A 27,765-nucleotide genomic window follows, 5' to 3' on the forward strand; every position below is an offset into this window, starting at 1 on the left:
TATTTTTATCTAGCGACTTCCGAACTTGTACTATTAAACATTTGAGAAAATATTCTTTATTTTTTTCAATTTTATATAGGAAAAAAATTGTGCCCCTATATTGAATAAGTGAACAAATGTGTTTTGATAATTAATATATTTTTAAAAGAATAACATATATGTATATGTGGTTGTTTGATGAAAATTATCGAGCTAAATTCTATCTGACCATTGAATTTACTCTAGTCTTGTTGTTGGTGGAATTTTAGCAGGATTTCGATATAAACGGTCCGTCACTAACATTGCCTTCCATCAGCGAGGATGATGAGAATGCAGTCGAAGAGGGCGAAACTTCCCCTTTATCGCCACCAAACAAATCACCACTTCACACATCTTCGAGTCCGCGACATGCCAAGTTCAGGTAAACCTGTTGCCTCCTACATCTAAATTGAGAAAAGAATTGTCACACATATAAGATCGTAGATACATAATATGTATATGTATAGGAAAAACAACATACTCTTACAAAATATGAAAAAGCGAAAAAAGAAAAAGTACATTAAGTAAACGACAGCAGAGACTAAAAATTTCAACAGCGTAAAAAAGTAAAAAGCTTGAAATAATGGATAGTGTAGTCGTGAGAGTGCAGAAAAAAGGTTAATCTAGCGGTTTCCGAACTTTTTTTATTTCTCCACTTTTTCCCCAGTTAAATATCTTTTCTTGCATCAGTGTACTTTTTTAAAAAAGGAGTAGTATTGTGCTAAAACATAAAAAAGTATATATTAAATATTACGTTATTTTTTCTTTATATACTGTAGAATATTTATCTAATTATCTAATATCGTAAAAAATATCTTTTTTTTTACTCTAGTCTAAAATATTCTGACTTTGAGACTAGGATTTAAAATTTAAATGCAAGATAAAAACGAGATATGAGGAAAAATATCACGAATTGTACGACGCGTTCGCAATTTATCTATACGTATATCCTTTTCGATGAAAAGATCCTCAGTTACAGGATAACATGATTTTCCGCTCGGAGAACTGTGAAATATCCGAAAGTCGCGTTCTCTCAATCTAGCTTTTCGGATACCGGTGGTATCGATAAATTGTAGCGGAATGTAATCCACTTTCGAAATTCCTTACTTTTGGACTTCTCGCGATTTCAATACCATCTCAACGCTCTCGATATTTCGAATACTCGCGCAATAAAGGACAAAGTTAATTATGTGTTTGGTACATCAGAGAGGATTATAGAGATGGGAGACGAGCGGGAAGAGGTGTCCTAGTACGAGGAGGAAGGCCAGCGCAAGTGATCGCACAGGAGTCTGTGGAGGAGCACATTCGAGGATCGGTCGAGAGACTAGATAATCAGTTTTCCACGTTGCATCAAGACGTTGCGACGCTCAGTTGCGAGGTACTTAATACACAGATACGTTACAACGTTATGTATAATACATTAAATCGTGCGTAAACACATTACGGTGAATGCGAAATTGCTTTATATTTACTCAACTGCTACACTTTTCAATCTCTTTCGAGACTTCCTGGCTTCGAATAAGTCTATAAATAAATTGAAGGTAATTGATTAGGAAAAATTCATTCGGTAGAATTAAATTTCTAATTCAACTCTACTTGAGGAACTTTACTTCGATTCAACTTTTGGATTATATAATTTAACGAACAACTCTAAGAAAAAGAATAATTTTTCTTTTGATATTTTTAATATTCAACATGATTTTAAATTTTTAAATTATTTTGAAAAATTTTAAATCATAATTGTGTTTAAAAAAGTTATATATATTTTTCAACGTAATTTATTATATCATAGGGTGAGTTTAAAGGAACTTGATAATTTTCAAAATAAAGTAAAAAAATAAAATATAATTTAAATAATTATTTCGTGTCAGATAGCAATAAAATATAGAATGTAATTTGAGTATATTATTATATATTGAGTATATTAGCTGATTTTATTCATTTTTTTAAATTAAAATTGACTCATCCTATAAATCAAAATTCATCCTATATATATAGGATACTAGAAAATTTTTCTTTTATCTAAAATTACAAATATATGATTAATACTTTCAATCTTCAAAAGTTTGTAAAGATTTGTTAAATATAGTTATAAGTTTATTGTAAAAATCAAAATTACTCTTTTTGTTTAAAAAAGAAAAGAGCGCAATTTTAATTAATAAAAGTAATTTTTTATATGGAAAAAAGAAACTTTTTATATGGAACTATATTATCCAAGAGAGAGAGAGACAGAGAGAGAGAGAAGGAGAGATTTAGTTGCGAGATTAAATGCACGTTGTGGGTCGACAGGTGCGCAACGCCATTCAAGCATTGCAGATGCTCGCCTGCTCACCCCAAAGTAATCCGAATTTGCCGACACCGGCAGCGAGCCGTGGCAGCGGAGTCCTCGCGAGGAGTTCGTCTCATCCTCCAGACGCCATTTGTTGGAATCCGCCGGCGAGATTGATCGACGTGTCGACGCAGACCGATTGGCCAGTTGACTTGTTTGAGGCATGGGTGCGCGCGAACCCCCGCAGGGTCCTGAAAGTTCTTGGTCTCGATCCGAACGTCGTCCTGAGGCTACCTCCGCCGTCGCCCACGCCGTCGCCGACCTCACCTCCGCCGCCACCCTACGAGCCCTTATCACCCTTGGCGAGTTCGCCTCAACAATCGCCCTCACAGTCTCTAACGACAGGTAATTACACGAGCGTTATACGAGAGGGAGACTCACATATTAATGCTATGGGCGTTCGTAGGATGAATTCGAAGGGACGCACTAGGGGTTTATTAAAACAACCACTTACTTATATAAAATATTTTTCTTTGCTTTGAAAGAAACAATTTTCATGTTATACGCATGGAATAAGAAAATATGCGTGAAATAAGAAAAAAGGGCTTCTTGAACGAAATACTCAACGTGTATATATATGTACAACAGGAAGAAAAAAAAATGATCTCTCATCGTCGAGAGAGGATAGTTGTTCATACAATTCTGCGAATATATGTTTCAACTTTTCCGCGAAAGAAATTTTCTTTGGAGGAGAAAATACTCCCCTGAGTTTTCCTTATATTACAGAGAGATATATTTTTCTATGAGAACAGAAACATGTATCTCATTGCGGAGGAGGCACTCGTGTATTTGTGCGAGAAGCCCTTCGAAAAGGATTGCGGATGATGAACTTGAACTTCCGAAGGGAAACCTCGTAAAGATGATACCTTTCACCTTAGCTTCCTACATGAAATATCCCCTTGCATTTAGATAAGTTACTCATATCGGTACGAGTTTTTTTAGCGGATACTTACATGTTTTCTCTGTCGCAAAGGAAATTTCTACGTGGAAAACAATCGCCTCGTAAATACAAGACGGTACAGTCAGACTTTTTCTAATCTGATAGAAAATTTAATTTTGAATAAAATTTTTTTTATAAACATGAATTCAAAAACGTTTCCTTAAAAATTAGCGCCCGTAAAAACCTAATAGTTATCTCAAAACCTACGGAACGTGATAAAAACAGTTTAGTCTCATTTGAAAAATAATTTAATTTTCTATAACTTTTGTTAGAAAACGCACACTTTTCCAAATATTTGCAAAAATGTATATATATATATATATATAAACATGAAGGTTTTGGAGATTTTGGGCGCTAACTTTTTAAAAAAGCATTTCTGGGTCGTGTTTGTAGGAAACTTTTTATTCAGAATTAAAATTGTTGTTAGATCATCAAGTCTGACTATAACGTTTGGAGCCACCTTGTGCATATAAGTTATTTATATGATATAAATAATTTCTCACGATTTCTCAATTTTTGCTGATCGTGACGCAATAATCGCACCCACACTCTGTTTCGCATTTACTACATCCACGATCGAGACTTGGCACTGAGAGTTTACATCGACGTTAGACGCTGACACGATTTAAACGGATTTCAGGAAATGACAGCTACGTTTTTGGAATTACTCGCAACGCTCCACACATTCCTCGATTGTACAGGCCACCTAATTCAACCTGGGATCCTGATAATAAGCTGTGGCACCGTTTTAGCGCCGGTGACGCCGACAATGCGTCATTATATCAGGCGTTACGACGTCTTCCGGAGTCACGTTCGTTGAAGTTCAATCCATTCGATAGCTGAGCTGATTAATTATTCCAAGCTCGCGCAAAAATTTATTTATCTATTAACGTGAATGAAAAAAATATGACATTTAATTTTTATCAGTAAAAAGATTATATATCTCCTGCGCATTGTGATAAAACGTTTAAAAAGTTTCGATTGGAAGACGTAATAAAACTATATATATTAATCGGTCCGCGAATATTAATTCATATTAAAGACTTGAGGCAATTAATTAGAGCAGGTCAATTACAATATTGTGAAACATTCATCACAATACATTTTCTAATAGGTTTGAAAACACAAAATGTAATAATTTTTGATAAAGAAAAACTCGACATTGACTCGTGCGAAACACATTAATTCGTGTTCCGCATCGGAATTGGATAACCGATGACATAATATCGATTGGAAAATCTCGTATTTCAAACCACGGAGCGACAATGTATTGTATATGCAAATTCAGGCTCATACATTGTAACATAAACAATCGCTCGTTTATGTAATACTAGATTACTCGTCAATTGACGTTTATATTTCCTTCGCTCGTTAACGTTAATCCGTGATCTCGCTACATAATATTTAACTCTTGAATGCATCCAGTCTTTCACTGAAATAAAAACTGAAATAAATGAAGACTGACGCGATGTACAAAAATATAATACATACATATCAGCAAATACTTTAAAATAACACTCTGTAATATTCTGGTTTTAAGCAAAAAAAATGGAGTACATTATGAAAACATGTTTTCTAATTATTATAATATATGAACATGTATATCAATATTCGATTATTTTATTTATTGCAGTCGATAAATAATAGATAAAATATTTGAATGAAAATATCTTTATATATATATATATATATATATATACATCAAAATTTTTAACATATTAATTATGTTCTTACAATAATACATACGTATTTATTAAAGGAACCTGATACCTTCAGCAATTTTCTATCTCTTTCATGGAAAGAGCTCTTACATAGAGTTAACTACTTCTGCCTCTTCGAGCAAATTATATGTAAGATTATGTTGTATCTTATGCCCAAACTCTCTCTCTCTCATGCTAATATTCGGAGTACAGACGAAAGATCTTGATTAAATCCTGCATGTGTATGCATTTCAAATCACAATATGTTGCATTTTGACATTACAGTTGGATTTTACTACAATTAACTGAACTAGTTCTGATCGTGCTTCCGTCATTATTTCCCTATTAGATAATCGTTTATACATATCGCAATCCCTTAAATTGCCCTTTCAAAAGAAACCTTCAAAAAGAAATATGAATATATCAAAAATAAATTTTTGCTCGCAAAATAATCGTGTGCATCGAATTGCGAACTATTTCAAAAATTTTTAATTTAAATTTAAAATTATAATGTAACATAAAATCTAACAGATTCAAGAATTATCGATTATATAATTTAATAAAGTGACGATTATTAATCGTGAGAAAAATTAATTGCGTTAAACGTGCATATTGATTCGCTCTCAATACTTACCACCAATCGTGCAAATCGGAAAAGAATTTTTCATAAAGAACGTATTTATCGAAACATTTTCGAATCCTATGGAAGTGATTAGACAAAATCAGACAAGTGAAATATGTATAATGCTGTCATGTAGCTCTCTGCATGTATAACATTTTGTATGACTATTTTCAACCAGAGTATGTCATTAAAACAGATTAATAACAAGTATTAAAGCATTATTTTGCTTTGAAACAAAAAAATTTATTGTAGCGTCATGCATTCAAGGGTTAAGTAATTCTTCATATATTGTCCTAGGCATTTCTATCACTGCCAAACAGGATAATACATGATAATATATGACTTTATATATCTCTGCGGCTTTTTCGTTTCTAATAAAATATATTCTGCAAATATCACCTTGAGTAAAATAAATTCTCGCTGACATCATTTTAATATACGCAACTCTATAATATCGTTCAATATACATATGTAGCTACGAACATGCACATGAACAACTTGCTTCGAAAAAATCTGACATTTACAATTATTCCGTATGCACAATCGACTGTTTACACAATCGGTGTAACAATATTCTAGTGTTTTTCTACTGAACACACGTTAAATAACGCATCTAATTTTATAGAGCTAGAGTTGTGCGCATAAATTTTTAATTCATGCTCTTGTGAGCGCGCAGGTTAAAAAATAATCGGTCTTCGCTCTATCGCAGTTAGCTGCATGTCTCCGATAAATGAGGCCAGACGCGGCTCCATCACGCGAGGCAGTTCCATAAAATATCACGAGAGTCACGAGCCGTTTATCCAGAGAGTTACATAGGGTAGCAATAATGTGCACAACAAATTTCAATGTACACCATCGACGTCCAATTTAGAAAATATTCGTAAAGTATATTCTTTAAATAGTTATATATATAATAACGATGCCGCCGTCGCGTCGGGGTGAAAGAAAAACGGTGATTAGTGGGCGACGTAGTGCAGTTACACGGCATAAAATAGCTTCGAGTCTATCTTGATCGGTAATGTATGTTCACAAGCTGTGTGTGCGTGTGTGTCACGAGAATCTACATCTATAAAACTATATATAAATACTTTTTAGATTTAAAAAAGTCGGACATGTATATATAGGGAAAAACAACGTTGAAAATATGTGATAAGGCACGGCTTTGGCCATGCACGACTACTACGTTTGTTCAAGCACTTCCATCGTTATTTGTGACAGATTTTTAACGTCGCAGAAAGAGATGCGCCGAAAATATTATAATAAAATTCGGTTCTCTTTACTTTACTTCAATGTGTATTCAATTTTATTTCAATAACCGCACTGAAGATTTAACATCGAAAATATATTTATTTTTGATTTATACTATCACGAGACACCAATAATTTTATCAGAAAGAAGCACATTATTTTAAAATTTTTATCGAGTATTGTCATTACGAGCTATAAGACATTTTCACAAATATCGTTGGAAGAAGCTGTTTTATAAAATATTTCATATATTTTGTTATACTGTGTTTTTATGCTCTTCGCATTATAATTCAAAAGAACTAAGTGTATTATAACATTATCCTACATATACACTTTTCACGAATTCTATCACTTTTTACACTCTCCTACACAAAACACTGCGAAGTATGATTAATATCATATCTCTCCCAGATTTTATCGTAAGGTCAATAAGCACAAATATAATAAAACAATTCTCTTCCTAATTATCTGCTCGAAATTAAGGACCTCTTTATAATATCCTTAAGAATATCTTCGACCAACTCTGGGCGTATATAAGGAGACAAATATTACAACAATGCTGTTTACGTTTTAATCCCTTACCGCGTAGTATCTTTCTATCGTAAGAAGGTTGCACTTACAAAACAAGTATGTTAAAATGTAAAAATAGAAATTGTAGTATATTCTCGCTATTCTACCTCTTTAAAAAATAAATATACATATATAGAATTTAACGTTTTTATCGGCACACACAATAATAATATATGAAAGATTTTATTGAAATAATATATCGAGATTGATATAACTGTATCACAGAACGATGCAATGAGAGAGAAATCTTAAAAAGAAATATAAATTTTTATAAAACATTGGCTTGCCATATGTTTGGCAAGCTATGCTGTAAGGGCTTAATCCAAAAATATTCAATACGTGTGTACATACATACATATGGTGCGCATATAATAAAAAAAATAAGCCACAAATTCATGTGAGAGAAATCAGGAATTGAGAAATTGTCCAAAATCGAACTCTACACAATCGTATTTCTTATTGTACATTTGTCAACTCAACTAGTTAGGATACTTGAAATGACGGCCTTAAAATAAAAGTTTATTTTTTTCACAATGATAAATATCTGACAGCAGGTGAACGCGTAGCGAAGCGAAGCGATCTCTAAAAATGATTTGCCAAGAGCGAAGGACGTGAAACGGAAATAAAACAGGAAATGCGAGATAGAAAGAGAGAAAGAGATCAGATATTTCTCTATAAACGCTCGCGTTGATTCTTAATGAAAATATATATCTGAATCTTTGTAAATATTTTTAAACACTTGTACGTGTCTATATAACTTGTAAGTGTCTATATAAGTGGCATTCTTTGTTCAACAGATATGGGTTACAAAAAATAATAAATAAAAAAATAATTATAAGTTACACTGTCTAAATATATTCTCTATACATTCTTTGAAATTCTTTCTTGAAATAATTATTTTTTCTTAATACGTATCTCTTGTATTTTAATTAACTTATAAAAAAGTATATATATATTTATTCTTAAAACGAAAATTATTCTATTATTACATTATGAAAGCTGGAAATTTATTGACTGTTTTTTATTAAACGGCGCATTGTAATTGCATTAATACGAAAAAGATATGTAAATTAATTTAAGGAGAAATATATACAAAACAAACAAGGGTAAAATTTGTTTCGGAAGCGTAGATAAATACTTTCGAAAGCACCTACTGGCTTGACAGTCTGTCAATTATCCCATTGCGAGACGCTGATCCACCGTTGCTGCGCATTCCAGCGACGGACGAAGGTGCGACAGATCGTCTCCGCGAGAGCAGAAAATAAACGTGTTACGGGGGGCTCGCGGCGGGCCATTTTTGGGATCCCCACCCGCGATATACGCGTCCTTCCGCCGCGCGCGCTTTTCGTTCGGGCAACTTTTCCGTTCTCTCCGCGCTCAGATACTCGTCTCGCGCTGCTCCGATCGTTCGAGTTAGGGTAAGTGCATCATTCCCGATAACGCACTTTTTCTGCGGTGAAAACGCTTCGCTTTTTCTCATCTCTTTCTCTCTATCTCTCTTTTTCTTTGTCTGCCTCTCTGCCTTTTATACGCTTTACGCTAAAACGTGTGACAGCGCTATGCAGAATAAGCTCTCGCTACTGGAGAACGACGAAAGAAGTGTCGATGAAGACGGGGATCGCCGTTCGTCAACGGGATAAATCGACGGGATATGTCCGAGAGTGCCGAACTAATCAGCTCTTGACCTTTAAAGGAGTTTTAATACAGGAATTTGTGCTTTAAGCGGCTCGTCGATGCACTTGGCGGTGCCTGTAAGTAGTATTTTCAGAATGCAACCCTTTGCGCGCGGATCAGACTATGTCGATCATCGCAGTAGAGATCGTGACGGCAAAAGAACATTCGTATTTAAAATACGAGAGTTATTAAAATGTGCAAAAATGTGTAATTTACACAGAGAAAGTTCCTTCCTTCAAAATTGCAGATAATTCAACATCAATTATTTTGATAGCTCGAAATCAATCCGTTTCTGCGATCGACGATTCATCCACGCTTACTACTTTCAATATTTGATGTTTGTATAATATTTCAATAAATAACAAATCCATCTGTAATCTGGTTTATCTTTATCTGATTTGATTTATATTCAAATTCACATCAGACGATGGACGACGCTTAACTTCTTACAGGAAGCTTGCGTAGTCGATTCACGAAGAGCCACAATGTCTCGAAGACTTGGACAGCTTTGCAAGAGCTTTTTTAATTGCTGCTAAATAGTAACAGCTCTGCTAACGCTTCAAGATAATTTCCTTTCGGGCTTAATATAAAACAATGTCGTAAGTAGCATCTGTAACTGTCAATGATACATGCGTCGATTCATTATACATTTTGTTGAATACAATACATGTCGCATTTTTTAAAAATATAATCTATGATTTGCGCATTAAAAACAAAGGAAATTTGCATGCAAATACGTTTTTTTTTTAAATTTTTTTTCCATAGTAAAGGAAATTAAAGTACGGTGATATCACTACATTAAATGATAAATGTAATTATCGGCTCTGTGCAGGCTATTAATATCTCGAGCTTAAAAATATTATATTTTTGGTCATATATTTTGATCAATTTTACAATAATTAATAAATTTTTGGAATAAATCGTTAAAAATTTGTGACCTTGCGATTTATTTTTCTTTTTTGCTTGCTACATTTTTTTCATTTTCCGCCACATGTAGATATATAGCAAGAGAGAGCTTTATTCATTGAAAATCAATATAAAATATTATATTGTTATACGCAGCTATCTTTTTTAACGGTATTTCTGCTTTAACGTCTTTCATGCAGGCGAAACATTGTTTCAAATCTTCCCTATTTTTATAACTCCGATTACTTTATCATATAAAATTACAAGTAATGTTAAAGACGAATTTGCATAATATTTGTTTTGCAAATTGTGTAATAATGTTTTTCACGTGACATTCTTATAATTTCATACGTTACGTTTTTCTTATAAGAAGTGGTAAGAATTTTTTTCGGAAGATATTAAGTGCTGCCACAAAATGAATTTGATTCGCGACCCGCAAAATAGCGCGAGGAGGCCACGATCACGGAGAGCTTACCAAAGTCTTGTAAAATTCTATTAATACTCGTCGGTTAGATCGAATGTCGGTCGGCGGTGGCGGCCAAGTAAAGCCCGTTCTTCTGGGTTACACTCGTTACGTTTTGGCCTCTTCTTGCGCCGTGACGGCGTCAGAGCTCCGCCGTCGTCGTTCCGAACATATATTTATAGAATCGGGCTTTAGATGCTATTTCCGTAGACGCCCTGATGCGTGCTCCTCTTCGTGCTTACGCGTTGCGATCAGCCGCCGGAATTATGGCTTTGCAAAATTCGATCACGCAGGACTCATGATGGCCTGCGAGCACGCATACGTTCAGAAATGCAGCCTCCAATTCAAACTTGAAATTTAAACTCAAAAAACGCGCTCGCGAAAGCATGAGATCATCGTTCACGATGATCGACACAGAATTTGACAGAAATGTTTCATTTTCAGGAAACTCGGTAATTTCGTCGTTGGAACAGTCCTCAAAGCAAAGCCGCCATCATGGATGTCATCAAGAAGAAGATGCAAGCGATGAAGCTTGAGAAAGACAATGCCATGGATAAAGCCGACACCTGTGAAGGGCAGGCAAAAGAAGCAAATCTACGCGCGGACAAAGTTCTCGAGGAGGTTGCGGATCTCACGAAAAAATTGGCTCAAGTCGAGGGTGATCTGGAAGCCAACAAGCAAGCTCTCGAGCAAGCCAATAAGGATCTCGAGGATCGCGAAAAATCTCTTACCAACGTAAGCTTCTTTTCGGATCTGCTATTATGATATGATATTATACTTTCGAGTTTGCTTTTTTTCTTTCTATCGGTCGCGTTTCTTTGACATTTCATATTCCACATTATGAATAATCAAAATCGTTAGAGAGAGAGCAATAATAATAAGTCTATACTCGACGAAAATTATAGTCTTCGTTGCGGTACATTTTTCATAATTCTTATAGGCTGAATCCGAAGTAGCCGCCCTTAATCGCAAAGTCCAGCTCATTGAAGAGGATCTCGAACGCTCGGAGGAACGATTAAACACCGCGACCGCTAAGCTGACTGAAGCGTCACAGGCCGCCGACGAATCCAGCCGGTAATTATATGCTTAATAAAATTTCACGTATTCCTTGATATGTATATTACGAGAAATATGATACAATTGCAGTATGTGCAAAGTATTGGAAAACCGTGCGCAACAGGATGAGGAAAGGATGGACCAATTGACGAACCAATTGAAGGAGGCTCGTCTGCTCGCGGAAGACGCTGACGGAAAATCTGACGAAGTATCGCGCAAGCTGGCCTTCGTTGAAGACGAGCTTGAAGTCGCGGAAGATCGCGTGAAATCTGGTGAAGCGTAAGTCGCTGTTGTGCTAATATATGTTTAATGTGAAAATAAAACTCAGGCAATCAATTTCTATCTTTTATTCTCGCAGCAAGATCATGGAATTGGAAGAAGAATTGAAGGTCGTTGGTAACAGTTTAAAATCTCTGGAAGTATCTGAAGAAAAGGTATGATTAACATAAATAACAACATATTATATGTCTATCTCGCTGGAAAATAAATGTTCTCAACTCTTTTTACAATGAAAATATATTCTATATTTGAAATTTATTTTAAATAGTAATCTATGCTAATTTTTGTGAATATTCTCAGGCTAATCAACGAGTTGAGGAATTCAAGCGTCAATTGAAGACCTTGACGGTCAAACTAAAGGAAGCCGAAGCCCGCGCTGAGTTTGCCGAGAAGACCGTCAAGAAGCTTCAGAAGGAGGTCGATAGGCTCGAAGGTGAGTTTGCATTGCTAAATATATATCTTTTGTTTTCCTCCCTCCTGGACAGTAAGAGAAAGGCGATAAAAATAAAATCATTTTATGTTTCTCTCTCTTTTTCAGATGAATTGGGCATCAACAAGGACAGATACAAGTCGCTGGCCGATGAAATGGATTCGACGTTCGCCGAATTGGCAGGATATTAGATTACTTTACTATCTCTATGCTTCGCGTGCCTAATAATTGTTTCAATCTTTTTGTCGAGAAACCGACATTCTATGTTTTCGCGAACAATGTTACAGCTCGACATCGTCGTTCGACGAAAGAGAGGAGACATAACTAAAGGATAAGTATGCCGTGAATATCATTTACTATTCACGTTTGCTATCCTTGTAATTAATGTTATTATTATGATGGAGCTCTATCGGTGTGAGCAGATCGTAATCAATTTTATTCTGTTACATTATTGTGTACGAAAGATTAAGAGAAATTCAATAAACAATAATATAAAATCGATAAACCGATACAAGAGCGCATTTCTGCGCTAAGCAATCAATATTTTCCTACCATTTCACACAAGGATATACAAATTAAATATAATCAAAATAGCAAGAAATTATCTTAAAATTAATGAAGTTTCCAATATTTCACATAATTAAAGATGTAAAAAAGCAACTTTCTGATACAATTGTTTTCTCTCATATTTATTATTTTTTAAATTATTTAATAAATGTACATATAGAATGTATATCGTATTTCAATGGCATATAAATCCAGTAGTTTCGCGCGTCTTGTACTATATTTTTCAAAGTCATCAACCACATTTTATTCTGCACGCTATATAATTTATCTTGTTTATTATGTACATGTAAATGAGAATCATGAAAACATACAATTTTTGTGCATCTATGAACTTTATATAACATTGATCTAAAAATTCTTACAAAAATGCATAACAATGATTTTAATGACTATGCATATGCAATTAAATATTATGCCACAACGATTAGATTGAGTGAACTCAAGACACAGTATTATTATTTTATTATCATGATTATTATTATTATTAATGTACATCGTGCATCACTGTTCAAACATAATTGTAAAAACAATGATACATATATTTATTCAATTATTAATTATGATGCGGTTAAATGATACTCAGTCCATTTTACGATACATATAGAGCGCAAGATCTTCATATAATATTAATATAGGTATTATCTAGATAAAAAAAAAATAAAAAATTTTAGATTATAGGCAATTGCATTTTTAACGCGCTAACAATGTCACAAGAATACAGATGAACCTTTGAAAAATGGAAGAGATTATGTAATCATGTAAACGCGAACTGAATATCATATCACCACGATAAGAACGCGTATCGTATAATATGCGCAGATATATTTACGAATTTCATAAATAAATATATAATATCCATATATTATACATGTATATTTATCATATGTATTTATACCGTGTAACTTCTATAGGTTTTTTCAACCAGTTGCACGAGCGAACTCAATTCGATATACTGACATTCATAAAAAATTTCGTTCGCAAAATTATGACAAAAAATTCGTCTATCGTATCAGAAAAAGGCATCTAAAAAACTACGTCTAGTCTTATTGTTTCATCTATCTTAACCATAAAAAATATCGTTTTATCATTTGATTACATCAAGAAAGCGCTTTGATGCATTGCCGATAATATACGAGGTTAATACACTCATCAAAATAATTAAAAAACTGTTCACATACCTTTTTAACGCCAATTAAGATTAAAAATAACGTTAAAAAAGGAAGAGCAAATTTAGATCAAATACAACAGTCATTGATTGTGATGTTTTGCAATATAATCTGTTATATTAGTAAATATGTGCGCTTTTTTCTAAACTAATTTATATATTAGCAGGCAATATGGCAAAGCCGCATCCATTGCAATTTATGACTCGCATATATATATATATATATATATATATATATATATATACTTTCATCCTGACATCTCGCAATAATATCTCTCAAGTGATGGTAATATAGTTTTCAAATATTTTGTACAATTTGTAGAGTACTGATGAAAATGCGTCCTTTTGCATAAAAATACTAGGAAAAACTCAGTGGCTGCTAATATTTTCTGATAGTCTTTATCATAAACTTATCAAAAGTTTTTTATACATATTAATATTTATTATCATACAAGAAATACAATAGTAATAGAGAGAAATATTCCAATCGTTTTTTATACAAACGTTCGTATAAATGGAAAATGGAAAAAATGAGAAAAAAAAAAAAAAAAAAAAAAAAAAAACAAAGATCCGCATCACTTGAAAGGATCATTCATTCATTTATCTATACTAACAATGTATGCCGAGAACGATATAACATTGAGTATTCATCAACCGATAGGCATGCGTACACATATTTGATTCTTCGATCGATAACGACATGATTCTTGAAATATGAACCGCATGATATTTTTTTCATGCGCTCCATTTAATCACTCTTACAAATAACACACCGCAAAAATTACACACATATATCGCATTAATTTATGTATAATATACACTTTTTGTAATTCAATTATTTTTTTTAACATTATCAAAACATTAGACTATTTGATGTATCAATTGCACATAACATGACTGGTCTGTACAAGTGACTAATAATACAGGATTACATCGTTGTACTACACGTATTTCCAATGCTGCAAAAATCAGATAGATTGCGCATTAGAGAGAAGCGAAAGTCATAGAAGAAAACCAGTCTTATTACATGCGCCAATCTTATCTAGAACACAAAAGTCTTCACTTCAAGTCTAAAAAAAAACTTATAATGAAAGAGAAAATAGAGTGATTAGTGTATATTAATGATATATATAAATTGATATACATATTTCAATATGTAATTAATTTTGAGTACAGAATTTATAATCAAACAAATTACAGATTAATTATTAATAATATAAAGAGCTAGATTGATTTAGCAGCAATACGCTTTTTCAATATGATGTATTCCTTTTACACATACATAATAGTACGACTCTCTCAGGCAATGAGTAGAGAAAATATTACGTTGAGATAAAAAGAATTTCTTAAGATATCTTATAAGATATCGTAGCATCACACGAGTTATCATGTAACTCTTTTTCATATATTTCCTATACATTATATAATACATATATAATACGCCCTATATTACGAGGAAATATATTATCATGAATCCTCACTGTGTCTCTGTGTTTAACATAAAAATTAGTCTGTAATATATATCTCTACAAAAGTATGACTAAATATGTAGTCTCGATATAAATAAGTAAACCTATAGTAAAACATTTTCTTATAGAAAGAAGGAAAAAACGGGTATGTCTATGTTATAAAGCGAATACGATCACGCGTTTATATGTATGCTTATAAATAATTTCTCTTATGTCACTAAATCAGTGTAACGATGATAAGTGCTATATAAAATCAACTTTGTTATCCACATAATATGTATATAATAAATGCATTTTAAAGACACTTTTACAAATACCCCAGAAAAACATACAAATACTCCATGAAATAACTAAATCTTCATCTGTATCTTTTATATTATACATGTTGCTATGTAAATAAGGGATAGAATGTTATTTTATATAAAAATTTGGACATCAATAATTATTAACATTAAAAGAATGTTTAAATGAAATTGAAAGAATAAATTAATTGTTTTATTGTCTTAATGTTAAATAAAAAAATCTGTACATACTTTTAAATACACATCATATATATATATATATATATATATTTTTTATATAAAAATTTGGACATCAATAATTATTAACATTAAAAGAATGTTTAAATGAAATTGAAAGAATAAATTAATTGTTTTAATGCCTTAATGTTAAATAAAAAAATCTGTACATACTCTTAGATATACATCATATATATATATATATATATCAATGAGTTATGTTCAAAATATATTGCAGATTAGTTGTTTTGATGGCAAAACTTCTTTCAATCAATTACTCTTTCAATAGTAATATTTTTTGAGGAATGTAAAAAAGAATTAAATATTTTACTTATATTTATTGCAATGAAAGTTCTTTACATGCAATAGTTAGCTTTCAGTTAGCCCATTAGAAATGTATATGTAATGGTACATTTCTAATTCATATTAGTTAATGCAATGATAAATCGAAAATATAATTTAAAATTCTTCTGGGGTTTTACATATTATTATTTTTCTTACTAAAAATTTTGTTAAAAATTCATATGATTTAATGTGTGATTTTACAAGTGTGTGTGTGTGTGTGTGCGTGTGTGTGTGTGTGTACACACATAAATTAATGAGTCATACCTTATATTACAGGTGGTCACGATGCAGAGAAAAATTCTTGAAGACGCTGTACAGTTCTACGATCCAATGCACATAAATCGAAATCAAATGTTTTCTTAGTGATTTCATATTGACCAGTCTCTGCAATTACTTGCACAACTCTGTGCAACTCTTCGTTATCCTGCAATGTCATTATCTTTTGTTGTAAATCCTTCAGTTGTGATATATAATCTTCCGAAAACACTGGTGGTTCACTGATTTCTGCATCGGTACTGTTTGTGGAATCTGGAGCCACTTGTTCAGCATCAATTTCCATGTCTTTGTCATTTGTCACTTGATCAACTGAAGTAACAACACGATCATCCTTCTCTTTTCTAAAATTTTTCTTTGACTCCTTTTCTGAATGATGAACGGAATCAACGTCCATCGCGACTGGGGATTGACTCGATGAAACTGGTTCCAAAGGTGGAGAGGTCGAATGATCTCTGCCTTTTTCACGTTTAACTGGAATCTCATCATCTTCTTTACTTCTCTTTCTTTTTCGATTTTCTCTTTCTTCGCCTCTGCTTCCTTTAGATTTGTCCTTTCTGCTACGGTCACTCTTTTCCTTTTTTATATCTACTGATATACCTGGAGACAATGGCTTCGCTGTTTCTGCAGGTGTAGATGCTATTGCATGTTCTGTCTCCTTTTTGACACTAAGCATGGCTTTACTTTCGAGTAATGAATCGTCATCTACGGAAGGTGGCGAATCGCTGCTATCTCTTTCTGGAACTTCAGTTAAAAGGGACAATGAGTTTCCAACCGATGTAGAAGACGTATTGTTTTGCTTTTCATTCCCATCTTTGCTTCTTTCACGTTTCTCCTTCTTTTCCCTATCTTTACTATCTCTTTTATCTTTTTTATCTCTCTTTTTGTGTTTATGCTTTTGTCTATCCTTATCACTTTTGCCATCCTTTGTTTTCTCAGATTTCTCACTTTTCTCTGATTTTTCTTTTATCGCTTTATCATCTTTTACTTTATCATTTTCTTTCACAGGTTTAGGAGATTTTCTGCCATCTCTCGACGATTTGTAGTCTTGAGATTTTTCCTTGTCTGATTTTTCTGCCTTATCCGTTTTTTCAGGCTTTTTCTCAGTTATTTTCGTAACATCTTTAACTTTTTCTGCTTCTTTATATTTATCTTTTCTTTCCTTGTCTCTATCATCTTTGTGTTTTTTCTTATCTTTCTTTTTCTCTGATTTAGGCGAATCTATATCATTCCTAGAATTAGTTTTTGCTTTATCTTTTTCTTTATTATTTTTGTCTTTTTCCAGACAAACTTTTTTTGCCTCTTTTTCTTTTGATTTAGGGGATAGAGATCTCTTTGTAGATGATGGAGTAGGACTTGATGGTTTCTTTATAACAACAGGTGATGTTGATTTCTTGTTTCCAGGACTTGAATGACTTTTATTTCCTGGACTAGGAGGTCTCTTAGATTTTTCTTTATTTTTGAGGCGATCTTTAGAACTGTCTCTAATTTTTTTATCCTTTTTCTCATCTATTTTATCTTTTTTATCTTTATGAGGACTTTCTTTTGTTTTAATTGTCTTATCCGATTTATCAGATTTATCAATAATAGCTAAAGGTTTAGGAACTGAATTTTTATCGGACTGACTTGTTTTTTTGCTGTCTGGTGATACTTTCATAGGTGCTGTCTTTATAGGAGTGCCAAATAATTCTTGAAACGAGTTTGAAGTTTTAGACTCTGTAATGCGATGTTTCTTGCTTTCACTGCCATTTAATTTTGGTTTGCCAACCATTGTAGGTGCTTTTGTATCACTCTTTTCTAATGAACTGTCTTTACCAGCTACTATAACCTGCAATTATAAAATATAATTGAGAAAAAAACTCACATTGATAAATCACTAATTAATCAACATTTATAAATTGTTATACATATACTTGCTATAATAATTTTCCATAACAAATTTTTTTATGAACATTACATATACAAATAATAAATTTAACATATACTTTAACATATATATGATTTGTTGGTTCTAAAAGTAAGGGATAATGATTGTTACTAAGCAGAGTACTGAATATGCCTTATATTATACTTACAGCTCCACCTTTCAATAGTTTTTTCTTAAATTCATCAGAAGGATTAGGTATTTCTTTTGTGTGACGTGTGACAATATTAATAGGTGGACCACTTGGCTGCAGAGTAAGATCATACTCTATAGTCATCTTCTTGGGCTCATCCTTATTTTTCAGATAAACTTCAATGCGCATCATAAAACTTGCATAGCCTGATTCTTTTACCACAAATGGTGGTTCTTTTAATACCCTTTTAGGATTCCGAAATGTACTATGTAAAATAAATACCACTAAAAATATAAAAGAAATTATTATTACAGAGGAAAATTAAAACAAATCATCAATTGATGATAAAAAAAAGAAAAAAAAAGTGACTTTTGATGTATATAATATCTGGATGTACCTAACAGTAAACAAAGAAATGATACCTTTCTCAACATAATGATGTATATCTGCATTATCTACTCCTCGCACGAAAACTTCCCAATCATGTGTATATCCCTCAGGAGTGGTGCGCATACGTAACATTGATGTGTGTCCACATTCCAATGTAATTTCAATTGCCATCCTCCCACAAAAAAATCTAAATTGTCGCTTCGCAAAGAAAAATACTGAGAAACAACTAATTTCACTAGGATATGCGAAGAATTATATTACATTTTCAATGGTCTTCAAAGAATGTCGAATTTGTGGTGCTGCAAAAATTCCGAATCGAGCGTGATGGTTCTCAGTATTCGCGCGTACAATCGAGAAACATCGTAGTCCAATTCGGGCTACGTGTAAGAACAATGATAGCGGTTGTTTTCTAATTTTCGCGATACGGAAAACTGGAACGCATATCATTTGCTCCCGCTTGTTCTGTATGAAAATGTTGACCGTCACAACAGAAAATGGGCGTCCTAATCTTGCTCAGGATTCACCGCGAATGCATCGTCTGCAAAATCACGCTACGAGTTTCTACTTTCTCACTCTAGTTCAGGCTCGATTATCAACAGGTAAACTGTGTGTACACCAACGAGACTCGTCGGCATTGTCGTCGAATATCCCGTCGAATGGTTTATTCGCCTTCCGTATGATTTCATGGAGAATAAACTATGTATGTCATGCATGTCAGACTTCGTGTACCCCGCGACTAAACTGCCACCTATTGACATATGATTGACTCATGTCAATGAAATATCCAATGGAAAAGTTTATGTTCTAGGGTTAATGCCTCCTCTTTACAGCCGTGATTACACTATAGGAATCAACCAATCACAGCAAAGGATGCTTTGGTTCCCAATGTCCAACAGTAACCCCAACCGAACCCGCAATCTATAGTGTAATCACAGCTTAAGGTTTATTCTTGTATGACTTTACGGCTGTCATTATTCTTCTCACATTCAACTATGATTGGTTAATTCCTTACGACTTTAGGTTTATTACTATTGTAAAATCGGCCTAAATATAAGAACGAACTGTGAAAATCAGCCTTTGTGTGTGAAAACTTAATTCATATAACTTGATGCTATAAACAAAAATATATTGTTAAACCAAGCGATATAATTACTATAATTTAAAAAATATCAAACTATTATAATGTTATATATTTAATACAGTATTTAATATATATATTAGTTTTCAGCAGCAAAAGATATTGGTAAAAATGTTATCGGCAATTGTGAAAGAACATCAGACCAAGCAAGTGGTGAGAAAAGAAAGACAAGGTAAAATAAAGATTGTATAATTTAATGATAAAGAAAATTATTATATATATCTATTAAAATATATGAACAATTCAACAGAACAAAAACGAAAAGAAGCTGTTCAGGCTGCAAGCAACTTGACACAAGCTCTTGTTGATCACTTGAATGTTGGGTAAATAGAATTTTTGTTTAGAATTTTGATTTAATTTATGGATATGTGGTAATATATGAGAAGAAGATATTGTTACAGAGTGGCTCAAGCATACTTAAATCAAAAGAAATTAGATGCAGAAGCAAAGCAACTGCAACACAGTGCAACTAATTTTGCTAAACAAACGCAATTGTGGTTGAATTTAGTAGAATCCTTTTCGAGCTCTTTAAAAGAGATTGGAGATGCAGAAAATTGGGCACGTAGTATAGAGGGTGATATGAGAACAATAGCCACTGCCTTGGAATATTCATATAAAGGTATCAAGTTTGATAAAATTTTATGAAACTCTATATACTGTAATTGATACAAAGCATACATCAATAAAATTATTGTGTATTATTTTTAGCCACGCAAGAGAATCAAAGTGTTGGAAATGTTTGAAGGTATAAGATATTTTTTTCTCATATAATAATTTTTTAATAATTTCATGAATATAAAAAAATTTACATTAAAATATTCAAGTATTCAATATTCTCATAACTAAGATGTCAAAACAAAATATTGTACATAACCATTCTTAGAGTTAAGTGTTTGAGTTAACATGTTTTAATTAAATAATTTATTGAAGTGTTAGTAAAAAAATTTAATTTAAAATACATTATTCTTTATTTTCTTAAATTTATACATTTTCATATATAAATACATGTATAAATTAATCTCAATAAAAAGATACACAAATTTTTTTCTATTTAAACTTGATGTTTACTTGGCATGTGTTTACATATGATGTAACGCAATTTATGAAATTATATATATAAAATTAATAAATTTAAAAGTTTTTACATAAATTTATTATCTCTCAAATATTAGATTAATCAATTTAACTAATTGTAGATTGTATTAATTACCTATACATACCTCTAGAGTATCTGTGCTGTAGTATCTTTGTTCCATAATAGAAACAAATATTTTATTAGCAGAAATCTGATTTTAAATTTTGATTGTTAATATTAATATATTGCATAAATAAAATCGAGCATATAAATTTTACTAGTTATAAATCATATAAAGAGGAACTTTATAATATATAATTTTTTAAACTATACAATGTTCTTCATATATATATTTTAAAGGAAAAAATACTTCTTTTTAAATATATTGAAGTAGCTTTTAGTAGTTATGTGCAATATTATATGTCATATTTTTTGATAATATTCATGGATCTGAAAACATACAGAAAAAGGTTTTTTCTTATTATATATAGATTTATTTATAATTATAGCATTCTACATAGCAGCAAGTGTAAAGCAGAAATTAAATAACCAGTTATAAGAAATTATATCAGTAATTGTTAAAAATTTTATTAGCTATAATAAGGAAACAAAGCAGTAGGTGATTACATTAAGCCACAGATATTAATTAAGAGAAATAAGCAAACAATATTAAAGCAGTAAGCAGAATTATACATGTGATGACTACGTTTAAGCAATAAAGCGTTACAAGTATAACTTTTATTTAAATTTACCCAAATAATAGCTCTTTAAATACTGCTCTGCATTGAGTATCTCCTCACATGGATGTGTCTTAACTTCTTTGTGCAACATATCTAGAATTGCTTTTACTGCTTCGATGTCATACATATTCGCGAGTAATTTCTCTCTGAAAGGCTTCAACTTTTCCACGAGTTGCTTATTTTTGGAAATAGATCCAATGTGACTGCGTACAATCTCGTTATATGTCGGCCACTCGTTCTCACATGCTGGACAATCACAATCGAAGAAGTAATCTTGTAATATTTTCTGCTTTCTTTCGGATCGAGACATGTGCGCGTACACACCACCGTAGCTTGTGAATATTTGATCTCCGATACGTATTGGTGTCAAAGCACGTGTAATCATTGTAAGATCCTCGAAATGTCGAAAAGTATTTGGTGCACAAGAATGATTGTATAAACTATGAGCTATGTACAAACCTGAACCCGATATAATTCCTGGTTCTTGTTGTATCTGTGTATGTATAAAAAAAATCTAACTGTACATTTTGTAACTGTAAATCCTTAATTTAGTATCCTTAATTTAATGTTAATTTAACAAGTAATCTAGATACGTTCTCATATAGAAAAAGAATAAATAAATAAGTCAAATAATGGAGCTTTGATAACTTGATATGTATAAAATATGATGTGTATAAATATATATATTAAAATATTATTATAAAGTAATATTATAATTACTATAATATATACTCACTGAAAAGCAATTAGAAGACATTATTACACAGGCACGAAGCATTATACTGGCGCAGAATCTAAGTTCGGAAAATTCGCTGATGTCTTTCATGTCATCGATTTCATATTTCTTAGAGAAAAATTTCGTTTGTGTAGCTAAAAGAATTACTGCAAGGGCTGAAATACAAGCAAATGCACTAATTCCAATTAACGGTCTTGTAGTCATATTAGTTGCCAAACTCAGTGCAGATCTTGTGCTAAAACTGTCTAGTATCGCCGTATCTGTAAATCCTGCTGTTCTATTATCTAAAATTAAAAAAAGAAATTAAAGATTCATCATAGTGATTTAATTATATACTAATTTTTATAGACCTGTACCTGAATTAGATTCTGCGATTTTCATATCCTCCTGCAATTCTTTAATTTTAATTCCATTTTCTGTTATTACAATTAACAATCGAATAATCTTAGAAATCATTCTTATTTTATCTTTATCCACATTAAGTAAGTTAGTTAATAGTTTTAGAATTGGACATTCTGTTTTATGGCATACTTCCCATGCCAGTTTCCTACACTTTTCAGAACAATATTGAGCTATCGGACACTCTGCACATGGTATTAAATTATAGCTTTTGGATAAACAATAGTGGCAATGCGTATAATATCTGTAACAAGTAATAAAGATATGAAAATATATGTATTTACTTGATACATTAATATACATGTATATATATATATATATATATATATATATATATATATATATATATATATAATCTGGATTTAAGTAAAAGAATAGACGCAAATTTATTCCTCACCGTTCTTCATAGATAACATGTGCATAAGGATCTTCGATGCTGATTATATCACCAGGCTGAAATTCCCGTGTTGCTACATAATGTCTACCATATCTTTCAGAGAAAGATATTACTATACCATCACTAATGGCAGGCACTTCCTGGCTTGGACCATACGTTAATTTAGAAAAATCATCATTCTGCAAATATCTCGGTTTCTGCGGAAGGATCTTTGTTGTATAATAGAGATAATTTTCATTGTCCATCGTATTTTGTTTTCTTGAGACATTAAGCCACTGATCTTCTTTTATCGTTGTTTCATTCTTAATGTATTCAGCATTTTCTGTTGGTTTTGAAGTATCAGACTTTTCCTTACATTCACCAGATACATATGCTTTTCCTATATCTTTCTGATTATTGACATCTTCTGAATAATCTATTCCCAATAACTTTTTTATTTCAATTATTGCTTTATCTCCTCTTTCCTTCAAATTCTTCTGCTTTTTCTTTGGATATCCATGATGTAAAGCTGCATCAATATCTATCAGACATTCTTTATATAATTGTTTCCTATATAAAGCAGCAGATCGATTTGCATGTGCATAAGCCATAAGTTCATCGCTATTAGCATATGCTAAGCTTAAAGTGTAACATTCTATAGCTTCCAGATCATCACCCATTACAAAGTGTTGATTACCTGATTTTTTTTTTGAAGTAAAAGAAATAATTACATACACACATTATTATATATTTAGAAAATATATAAGTACCTTGTTCTCTATATCTAATAGAATCTTCTTCATTTTTCATTACAGCATTCAGAGTAGGCATTTGTGATCTGATCATATTTTGAAGGATGTATCCAACAAGAGCTTCACATTCCTTTTGTAATCCATATCCTACGTGCGATTTATTATTTTGCTTGAGGATTAAAACAAGTTCCTTTGCTATCTCCATTTTTTCTGTATATAAGTAATCTTTAAAAGATATTATATTTGGAAAATAATAGATATAATATTTTCTTTTTATAATACTTCCTTCTTCTTTCCTTATGTTTTAGATTTACCACTTACATACTTCAAAAAATAAATAATAAAAAGGATAAAATATGTATAGTTTAAAAAAAATTTATAATTTTATATTATATATATATTACATATATATATAATATAAAATTATATATATATATATATATATATAAATATTATAATAAATTATTTTAGAAACCACAATGCGTTCAGAGTTACTCTTAGGCAGCAACCAAATGAACTATTAGATAGAATATGTACTGAGAGCATTGAAGCTGGTAGGTGAAACTAAATTTACCTCAAGCCAGACGACAGAAAAAGACTGTGCAGAAATTACTCGAGTATTCATTGTACATGAACAACTAAAAGTATAAAAACGAATTAAAATAAAACTTTTTATTTAATATTGTAAATGTAGTATTTTGCTGTATTACTACTCTTTCTCTATTATTTTGCATTTGATATAACATTAATAAAGTTTAATAGAAAAATGTATGAATATGATTGAATAATTAAATTAAAAATATTTGGTCTTAAAATTTTTAAGTACCCGTTTTTTTATAAATTTGTATAACATATACTAATCATGGGCAAGTATTAATATATGTATAAGAATATATAATATGCAAATATTATTAACAAAACAAAAACTATTAAAATAAATATAAAAAAAATATTTTTTAGTCATATTTTTGTATTAAATATAGAATATTTATGTCATATATTCATATAATCAGCATAGTATTATCATACAATTAAAGTGTGATTACTCTGCTATATTGTACAATGATTAATAATCTTTCAGATAATGCTTAATTTATTATAAAAAACTTTCTAGTTCTATTTGTCTAATGTAAAATAAAGTAAAAAATCGCATCTAATGCATTTTCGATCAGTTTTGTACTGTTAATGAAACCAATTTGGCAAATATCCAAACTTCATCCTATGCAATATTTAGCCTATATTACTCAATCTTCAATCTCATTTTCACTTTGATAATTTTAGTTAATTAGCTTTAGTTATATTGATTAGTTTTATTACTAATTAGATTTGGAATCTTATAAAATTTATCTTTAGTAAATAATGAAGGTAATTAGTGTTAGAATATATTATGAATATAAGATTATAAGAATTTTTAAAATTTTGGACACTAAATTAAAAAGCTTTATCATGTTGCATTGTCTACTTATAGACATATTCATGTAAAAGTATTTTTGCTATAAACTTTTTTTTATCATAATAATACACTTTATATATGTATAGCTTGGTAGTATTGGCTGTATATATATATATATATATATATATATATAGCAAATATAAGTATATTTATTCACCAATAAATTTTGTTAAGATACTGAATTTCTTAATAGAAATTGCTTGTTAGGAGAAACTGCATGCATTAAAAAGGGCAATAATTTAACATAAACTTTATTTATCAATAATTTTAATTTCAAAAATTGCATTATAAATGATAATAATAATATAATGTAGATATTTTCTTCAATGCTATATTAAACACATAATAATAATAATAAACCTATCACTGAAAATATTAATCAACTTCTTCCGATTCCAAATTTATACGGCTACCAAACTTCGCATATAATTGTGTTTTTAATTCGCTCATGATAGTCTTCAAATCTGCACATTTGCTTTCCAAATTCGCAATTTCTGTTTTTTTCTTATTTTTAGCATCTTCCAAACAACTCTAAGAATAAAAAGATTACTATTAATGCTGATTAATGATGGTAATTATAATGAAAGAAACAAAAATTAATAATAATACTATCAAACAAAATCTGTATGTAATTTTTAAGAGTTTTAAAATTTTAATTAAAATATTTAAAATTTTTCTGATATATAAAAAATTATTTAAAAAAGTCATGAATTGTGCTATAATGTATATATAATTATACCTGTGTCTTCTCAAGACATTGATGGACAAATACTTCTCCAATATAATATGGTATTTTTACGTCATCGTCCATAAGAGTCAATTCATCGCAAGCGTCTTCCAAGTTCTTCAATTCATTCTAAAAATTGTAAATAATTACTTATTGCTCTATATATAGATATGCTTCTATATATAGAATTTATGAAATTTTATACAACCAAATAAGACATGATCAACAGTGCAATCATAATTTAATTAGCTTTTAATTCTTTTAATCAAATTACCTGCTTGAGTTTAAGTTCTTCTTTATAATCTTTCAATTTAGCATTTTGTCTTGCAAATTTATTAATTTTTTGTTGCTCTTCATAAGTAATATGAACATCGGAATCCTACAACGATTGGACCATAAATATATTAAAAATACGATATATTATTTTTACATATTCGATTTTTCTCTATGATATTTTGTATTGTTATCTTACCGGTTGAAAACCACCTTTTTTATTTTTTCCTCCGGCCATATTTAAATATTTTTTGAATTATCAAAATAATTGCTCAAATTGTTAACGAGGTTAAGTTCGAAAACCCTGTGTCAATGAGAGTTGATAACGCCATCTGAAATTTTCTGTCAAATAATGAAGCAATACATATGATGCGTTCGAGGCACTGGCTGCGGTCAAGACTGCGCTACGAATGTTTCGAAACACGAAACATCATTCTATCTTTATTCTCATAGAATATAGAACAAAGATAGAATGATGTTCGAAGCATTTGTAGCGCAGTTTCGACCGCACTATTAGCGTTAAAAGTGTCGTTCTATCTTTGTCCCTTACTAAAAGATAGATGAAGACAGATCACGCTAATAGCGTCTCCTCAAACGCAACTTACACTTTAGAGAAAGAGCCTCTGTTTTTAAATGGTCTGAAAGCGTATTCAGATGAATTTACATATTCTTATATAATGTATGAGAAAATTAATTGCATATCAAATATAAGAAAATGAATTTTGTTGTGTTTTTTTGCCCATTAACCGTATGATTAATTAATTTTTCTGTATATATCCAAATTTGTCAACTGATTTTTAAGTTTTACTTTTTCGAAAATAAACATTTAATAGAGATGTAATGGATCACTATTATTTTTTTTTGAGTGTAAAGATATTGTAATTTATAAGGTTTCTCATACACAGAAAGGTCAAAAGACATCTTAAAGATATCTAAAAGATAATGAGACGTCTTTAAGTTGTTTTTAGTCATCTTTGAGGAACATGTGGTGTCTGGGTTAATATTTAAGGAGAATAAACAAGCTCAGGAAAAAAAGGATTTTATATGAATCAGTTGAGTTTATACATCTTAAAATCTA

At 31.1% G+C, this 27,765-nt stretch overlaps 6 protein-coding genes and 1 long non-coding RNA gene across 17 annotated transcripts in view; 3 read left to right on the plus strand and 4 right to left on the minus strand.

Annotated features, from left to right (window-relative positions):
- The window catches only part of Elk (Eag-like K[+] channel), a 31,398-nt gene extending 23,146 nt beyond the window's left edge, over positions 1–8,252 (plus strand). For 2 of the 4 annotated variants that reach the window (XM_072887237.1, XM_072887240.1), the window contains exons 13-16: positions 249–400; positions 1,225–1,396; positions 2,308–2,692; positions 3,928–8,252. In XM_072887237.1, coding sequence (XP_072743338.1) covers positions 249–400; positions 1,225–1,396; positions 2,308–2,692; positions 3,928–4,130 — 912 coding nt within the window. In that variant the 3' untranslated portion in view covers positions 4,131–8,252. The remainder of the gene's footprint in view (positions 1–248; positions 401–1,224; positions 1,397–2,307; positions 2,693–3,927) is intronic. The other 2 variants (XM_072887239.1, XM_072887238.1) reach the window with 2 other exon arrangements.
- On the minus strand, positions 120–8,685 carry LOC140663236 (uncharacterized). The gene is made up of 3 exons (XR_012046242.1): positions 8,581–8,685; positions 2,351–2,682; positions 120–422 (listed from the first exon to the last, which is right to left on the minus strand). It is a non-coding gene; the product is annotated as an uncharacterized lncRNA (long non-coding RNA).
- Positions 8,686–8,693: 8 nt separating this feature from the next.
- Positions 8,694–12,739, plus strand: Tm2 (tropomyosin 2). Its single transcript, XM_072887249.1, has 7 exons — positions 8,694–8,844; positions 10,914–11,204; positions 11,410–11,543; positions 11,616–11,804; positions 11,884–11,959; positions 12,105–12,237; positions 12,343–12,739. Exons 2-7 carry the CDS (start codon positions 10,965–10,967, stop codon positions 12,423–12,425), a joined length of 855 nt encoding a protein of 284 aa, XP_072743350.1. The 5' UTR covers positions 8,694–8,844; positions 10,914–10,964; the 3' UTR covers positions 12,426–12,739.
- A 2,331-nt stretch (positions 12,740–15,070) lies between these two features.
- Positions 15,071–19,718, minus strand: Ear (ENL/AF9-related super elongation complex transcription factor). Of its 2 annotated transcripts, none has more exons than XM_072887243.1 (4): positions 19,280–19,718; positions 19,051–19,205; positions 18,647–18,912; positions 15,071–18,399 (listed from the first exon to the last, which is right to left on the minus strand). In XM_072887243.1, exons 2-4 carry the CDS (start codon positions 19,187–19,189, stop codon positions 16,579–16,581), a joined length of 2,226 nt encoding a protein of 741 aa, XP_072743344.1. In that variant the 5' UTR covers positions 19,190–19,205; positions 19,280–19,718; the 3' UTR covers positions 15,071–16,578. The 2 variants fall into 2 exon arrangements, with proteins under 2 accessions (XP_072743344.1, XP_072743343.1); XM_072887242.1 differs by having other exon boundaries at positions 19,051–19,233.
- Positions 19,719–20,049: 331 nt separating this feature from the next.
- Positions 20,050–22,014, plus strand: Blos1 (biogenesis of lysosome-related organelles complex 1 subunit 1). 3 transcript variants are annotated; one of them, XM_072887250.1, is made up of 5 exons: positions 20,051–20,328; positions 20,407–20,479; positions 20,543–20,775; positions 20,865–20,901; positions 21,741–22,014. In XM_072887250.1, exons 1-4 carry the CDS (start codon positions 20,268–20,270, stop codon positions 20,897–20,899), a joined length of 402 nt encoding a protein of 133 aa, XP_072743351.1. In that variant the 5' UTR covers positions 20,051–20,267; the 3' UTR covers positions 20,900–20,901; positions 21,741–22,014. The 3 variants fall into 3 exon arrangements, with proteins under 3 accessions (XP_072743352.1, XP_072743351.1, XP_072743353.1); XM_072887251.1 differs by lacking the exon at positions 21,741–22,014 and having other exon boundaries at positions 20,050–20,328; positions 20,546–20,775; positions 20,865–21,193; XM_072887252.1 differs by lacking the exon at positions 21,741–22,014 and having other exon boundaries at positions 20,065–20,328; positions 20,558–20,775; positions 20,865–21,187.
- On the minus strand, positions 21,558–24,757 carry LOC140663232 (SET and MYND domain-containing protein 4). 5 transcript variants are annotated; one of them, XM_072887247.1, is made up of 6 exons: positions 24,253–24,534; positions 23,504–24,023; positions 23,064–23,350; positions 22,708–22,991; positions 21,984–22,464; positions 21,558–21,681 (listed from the first exon to the last, which is right to left on the minus strand). In XM_072887247.1, exons 1-6 carry the CDS (start codon positions 24,437–24,439, stop codon positions 21,674–21,676), a joined length of 1,767 nt encoding a protein of 588 aa, XP_072743348.1. In that variant the 5' UTR covers positions 24,440–24,534; the 3' UTR covers positions 21,558–21,673. The 5 variants fall into 5 exon arrangements, with proteins under 5 accessions (XP_072743348.1, XP_072743347.1, XP_072743345.1 ...); XM_072887246.1 differs by having other exon boundaries at positions 23,504–24,179; XM_072887244.1 differs by lacking the exon at positions 21,558–21,681 and adding an exon at positions 24,710–24,757 and having other exon boundaries at positions 21,970–22,464; positions 23,504–24,179; positions 24,253–24,459.
- Positions 24,758–25,937: 1,180 nt separating this feature from the next.
- Positions 25,938–27,087, minus strand: Pfdn4 (prefoldin subunit 4). Its single transcript, XM_072886549.1, has 4 exons — positions 26,887–27,087; positions 26,689–26,793; positions 26,427–26,543; positions 25,938–26,218 (listed from the first exon to the last, which is right to left on the minus strand). The coding sequence occupies exons 1-4, from the start codon at positions 26,923–26,925 to the stop codon at positions 26,063–26,065; spliced, it is 417 nt and encodes a 138-aa protein (XP_072742650.1). The 5' UTR covers positions 26,926–27,087; the 3' UTR covers positions 25,938–26,062.
- Between the last annotated feature and the right edge of the window lie 678 nt (positions 27,088–27,765).

Source organism: Anoplolepis gracilipes, chromosome 2 (assembly GCF_047496725.1).
Source record: "Anoplolepis gracilipes chromosome 2, ASM4749672v1, whole genome shotgun sequence".
NCBI classification, from domain to species: Eukaryota; Metazoa; Arthropoda; class Insecta; order Hymenoptera; family Formicidae; genus Anoplolepis; species Anoplolepis gracilipes.

Coding starts and splice junctions, on each gene's coding strand:
- Tm2 (XM_072887249.1), top strand. CDS start 10,965: ATGGATGTCATCAAGAAGAAGATGCAAGCGATGAAGCTTGAGAAAGAC. Junction 11,960..12,104: donor TGGAAGTATCTGAAGAAAAG/GTATGATTAACA, acceptor GAATATTCTCAG/GCTAATCAACGAGTTGAGGA. Junction 12,238..12,342: donor GGAGGTCGATAGGCTCGAAG/GTGAGTTTGCAT, acceptor TCTCTTTTTCAG/ATGAATTGGGCATCAACAAG.
- LOC140663232 (XM_072887244.1), bottom strand. CDS start 24,439: ATGGAGATAGCAAAGGAACTTGTTTTAATCCTCAAGCAAAATAATAAA. Junction 24,180..24,252: donor TATTAGATATAGAGAACAAG/GTACTTATATAT, acceptor AAAAAAAATCAG/GTAATCAACACTTTGTAATG. Junction 22,465..22,707: donor TGTCTTCTAATTGCTTTTCA/GTGAGTATATAT, acceptor ATACATACACAG/ATACAACAAGAACCAGGAAT.
- Blos1 (XM_072887250.1), top strand. CDS start 20,268: ATGTTATCGGCAATTGTGAAAGAACATCAGACCAAGCAAGTGGTGAGA. Junction 20,329..20,406: donor GGTGAGAAAAGAAAGACAAG/GTAAAATAAAGA, acceptor ACAATTCAACAG/AACAAAAACGAAAAGAAGCT. Junction 20,480..20,542: donor GTTGATCACTTGAATGTTGG/GTAAATAGAATT, acceptor ATATATGAGAAG/AAGATATTGTTACAGAGTGG.
- Pfdn4 (XM_072886549.1), bottom strand. CDS start 26,925: ATGGCCGGAGGAAAAAATAAAAAAGGTGGTTTTCAACCG. Junction 26,544..26,688: donor AAGAACTTAAACTCAAGCAG/GTAATTTGATTA, acceptor TACAATTTTTAG/AATGAATTGAAGAACTTGGA. Junction 26,219..26,426: donor AATGTCTTGAGAAGACACAG/GTATAATTATAT, acceptor TTTTATTCTTAG/AGTTGTTTGGAAGATGCTAA.
- Ear (XM_072887243.1), bottom strand. CDS start 19,189: ATGGCAATTGAAATTACATTGGAATGTGGACACACATCAATGTTACGT. Junction 18,913..19,050: donor ACATCATTATGTTGAGAAAG/GTATCATTTCTT, acceptor TTATATTTTTAG/TGGTATTTATTTTACATAGT. Junction 18,400..18,646: donor AACTATTGAAAGGTGGAGCT/GTAAGTATAATA, acceptor TTATAATTGCAG/GTTATAGTAGCTGGTAAAGA.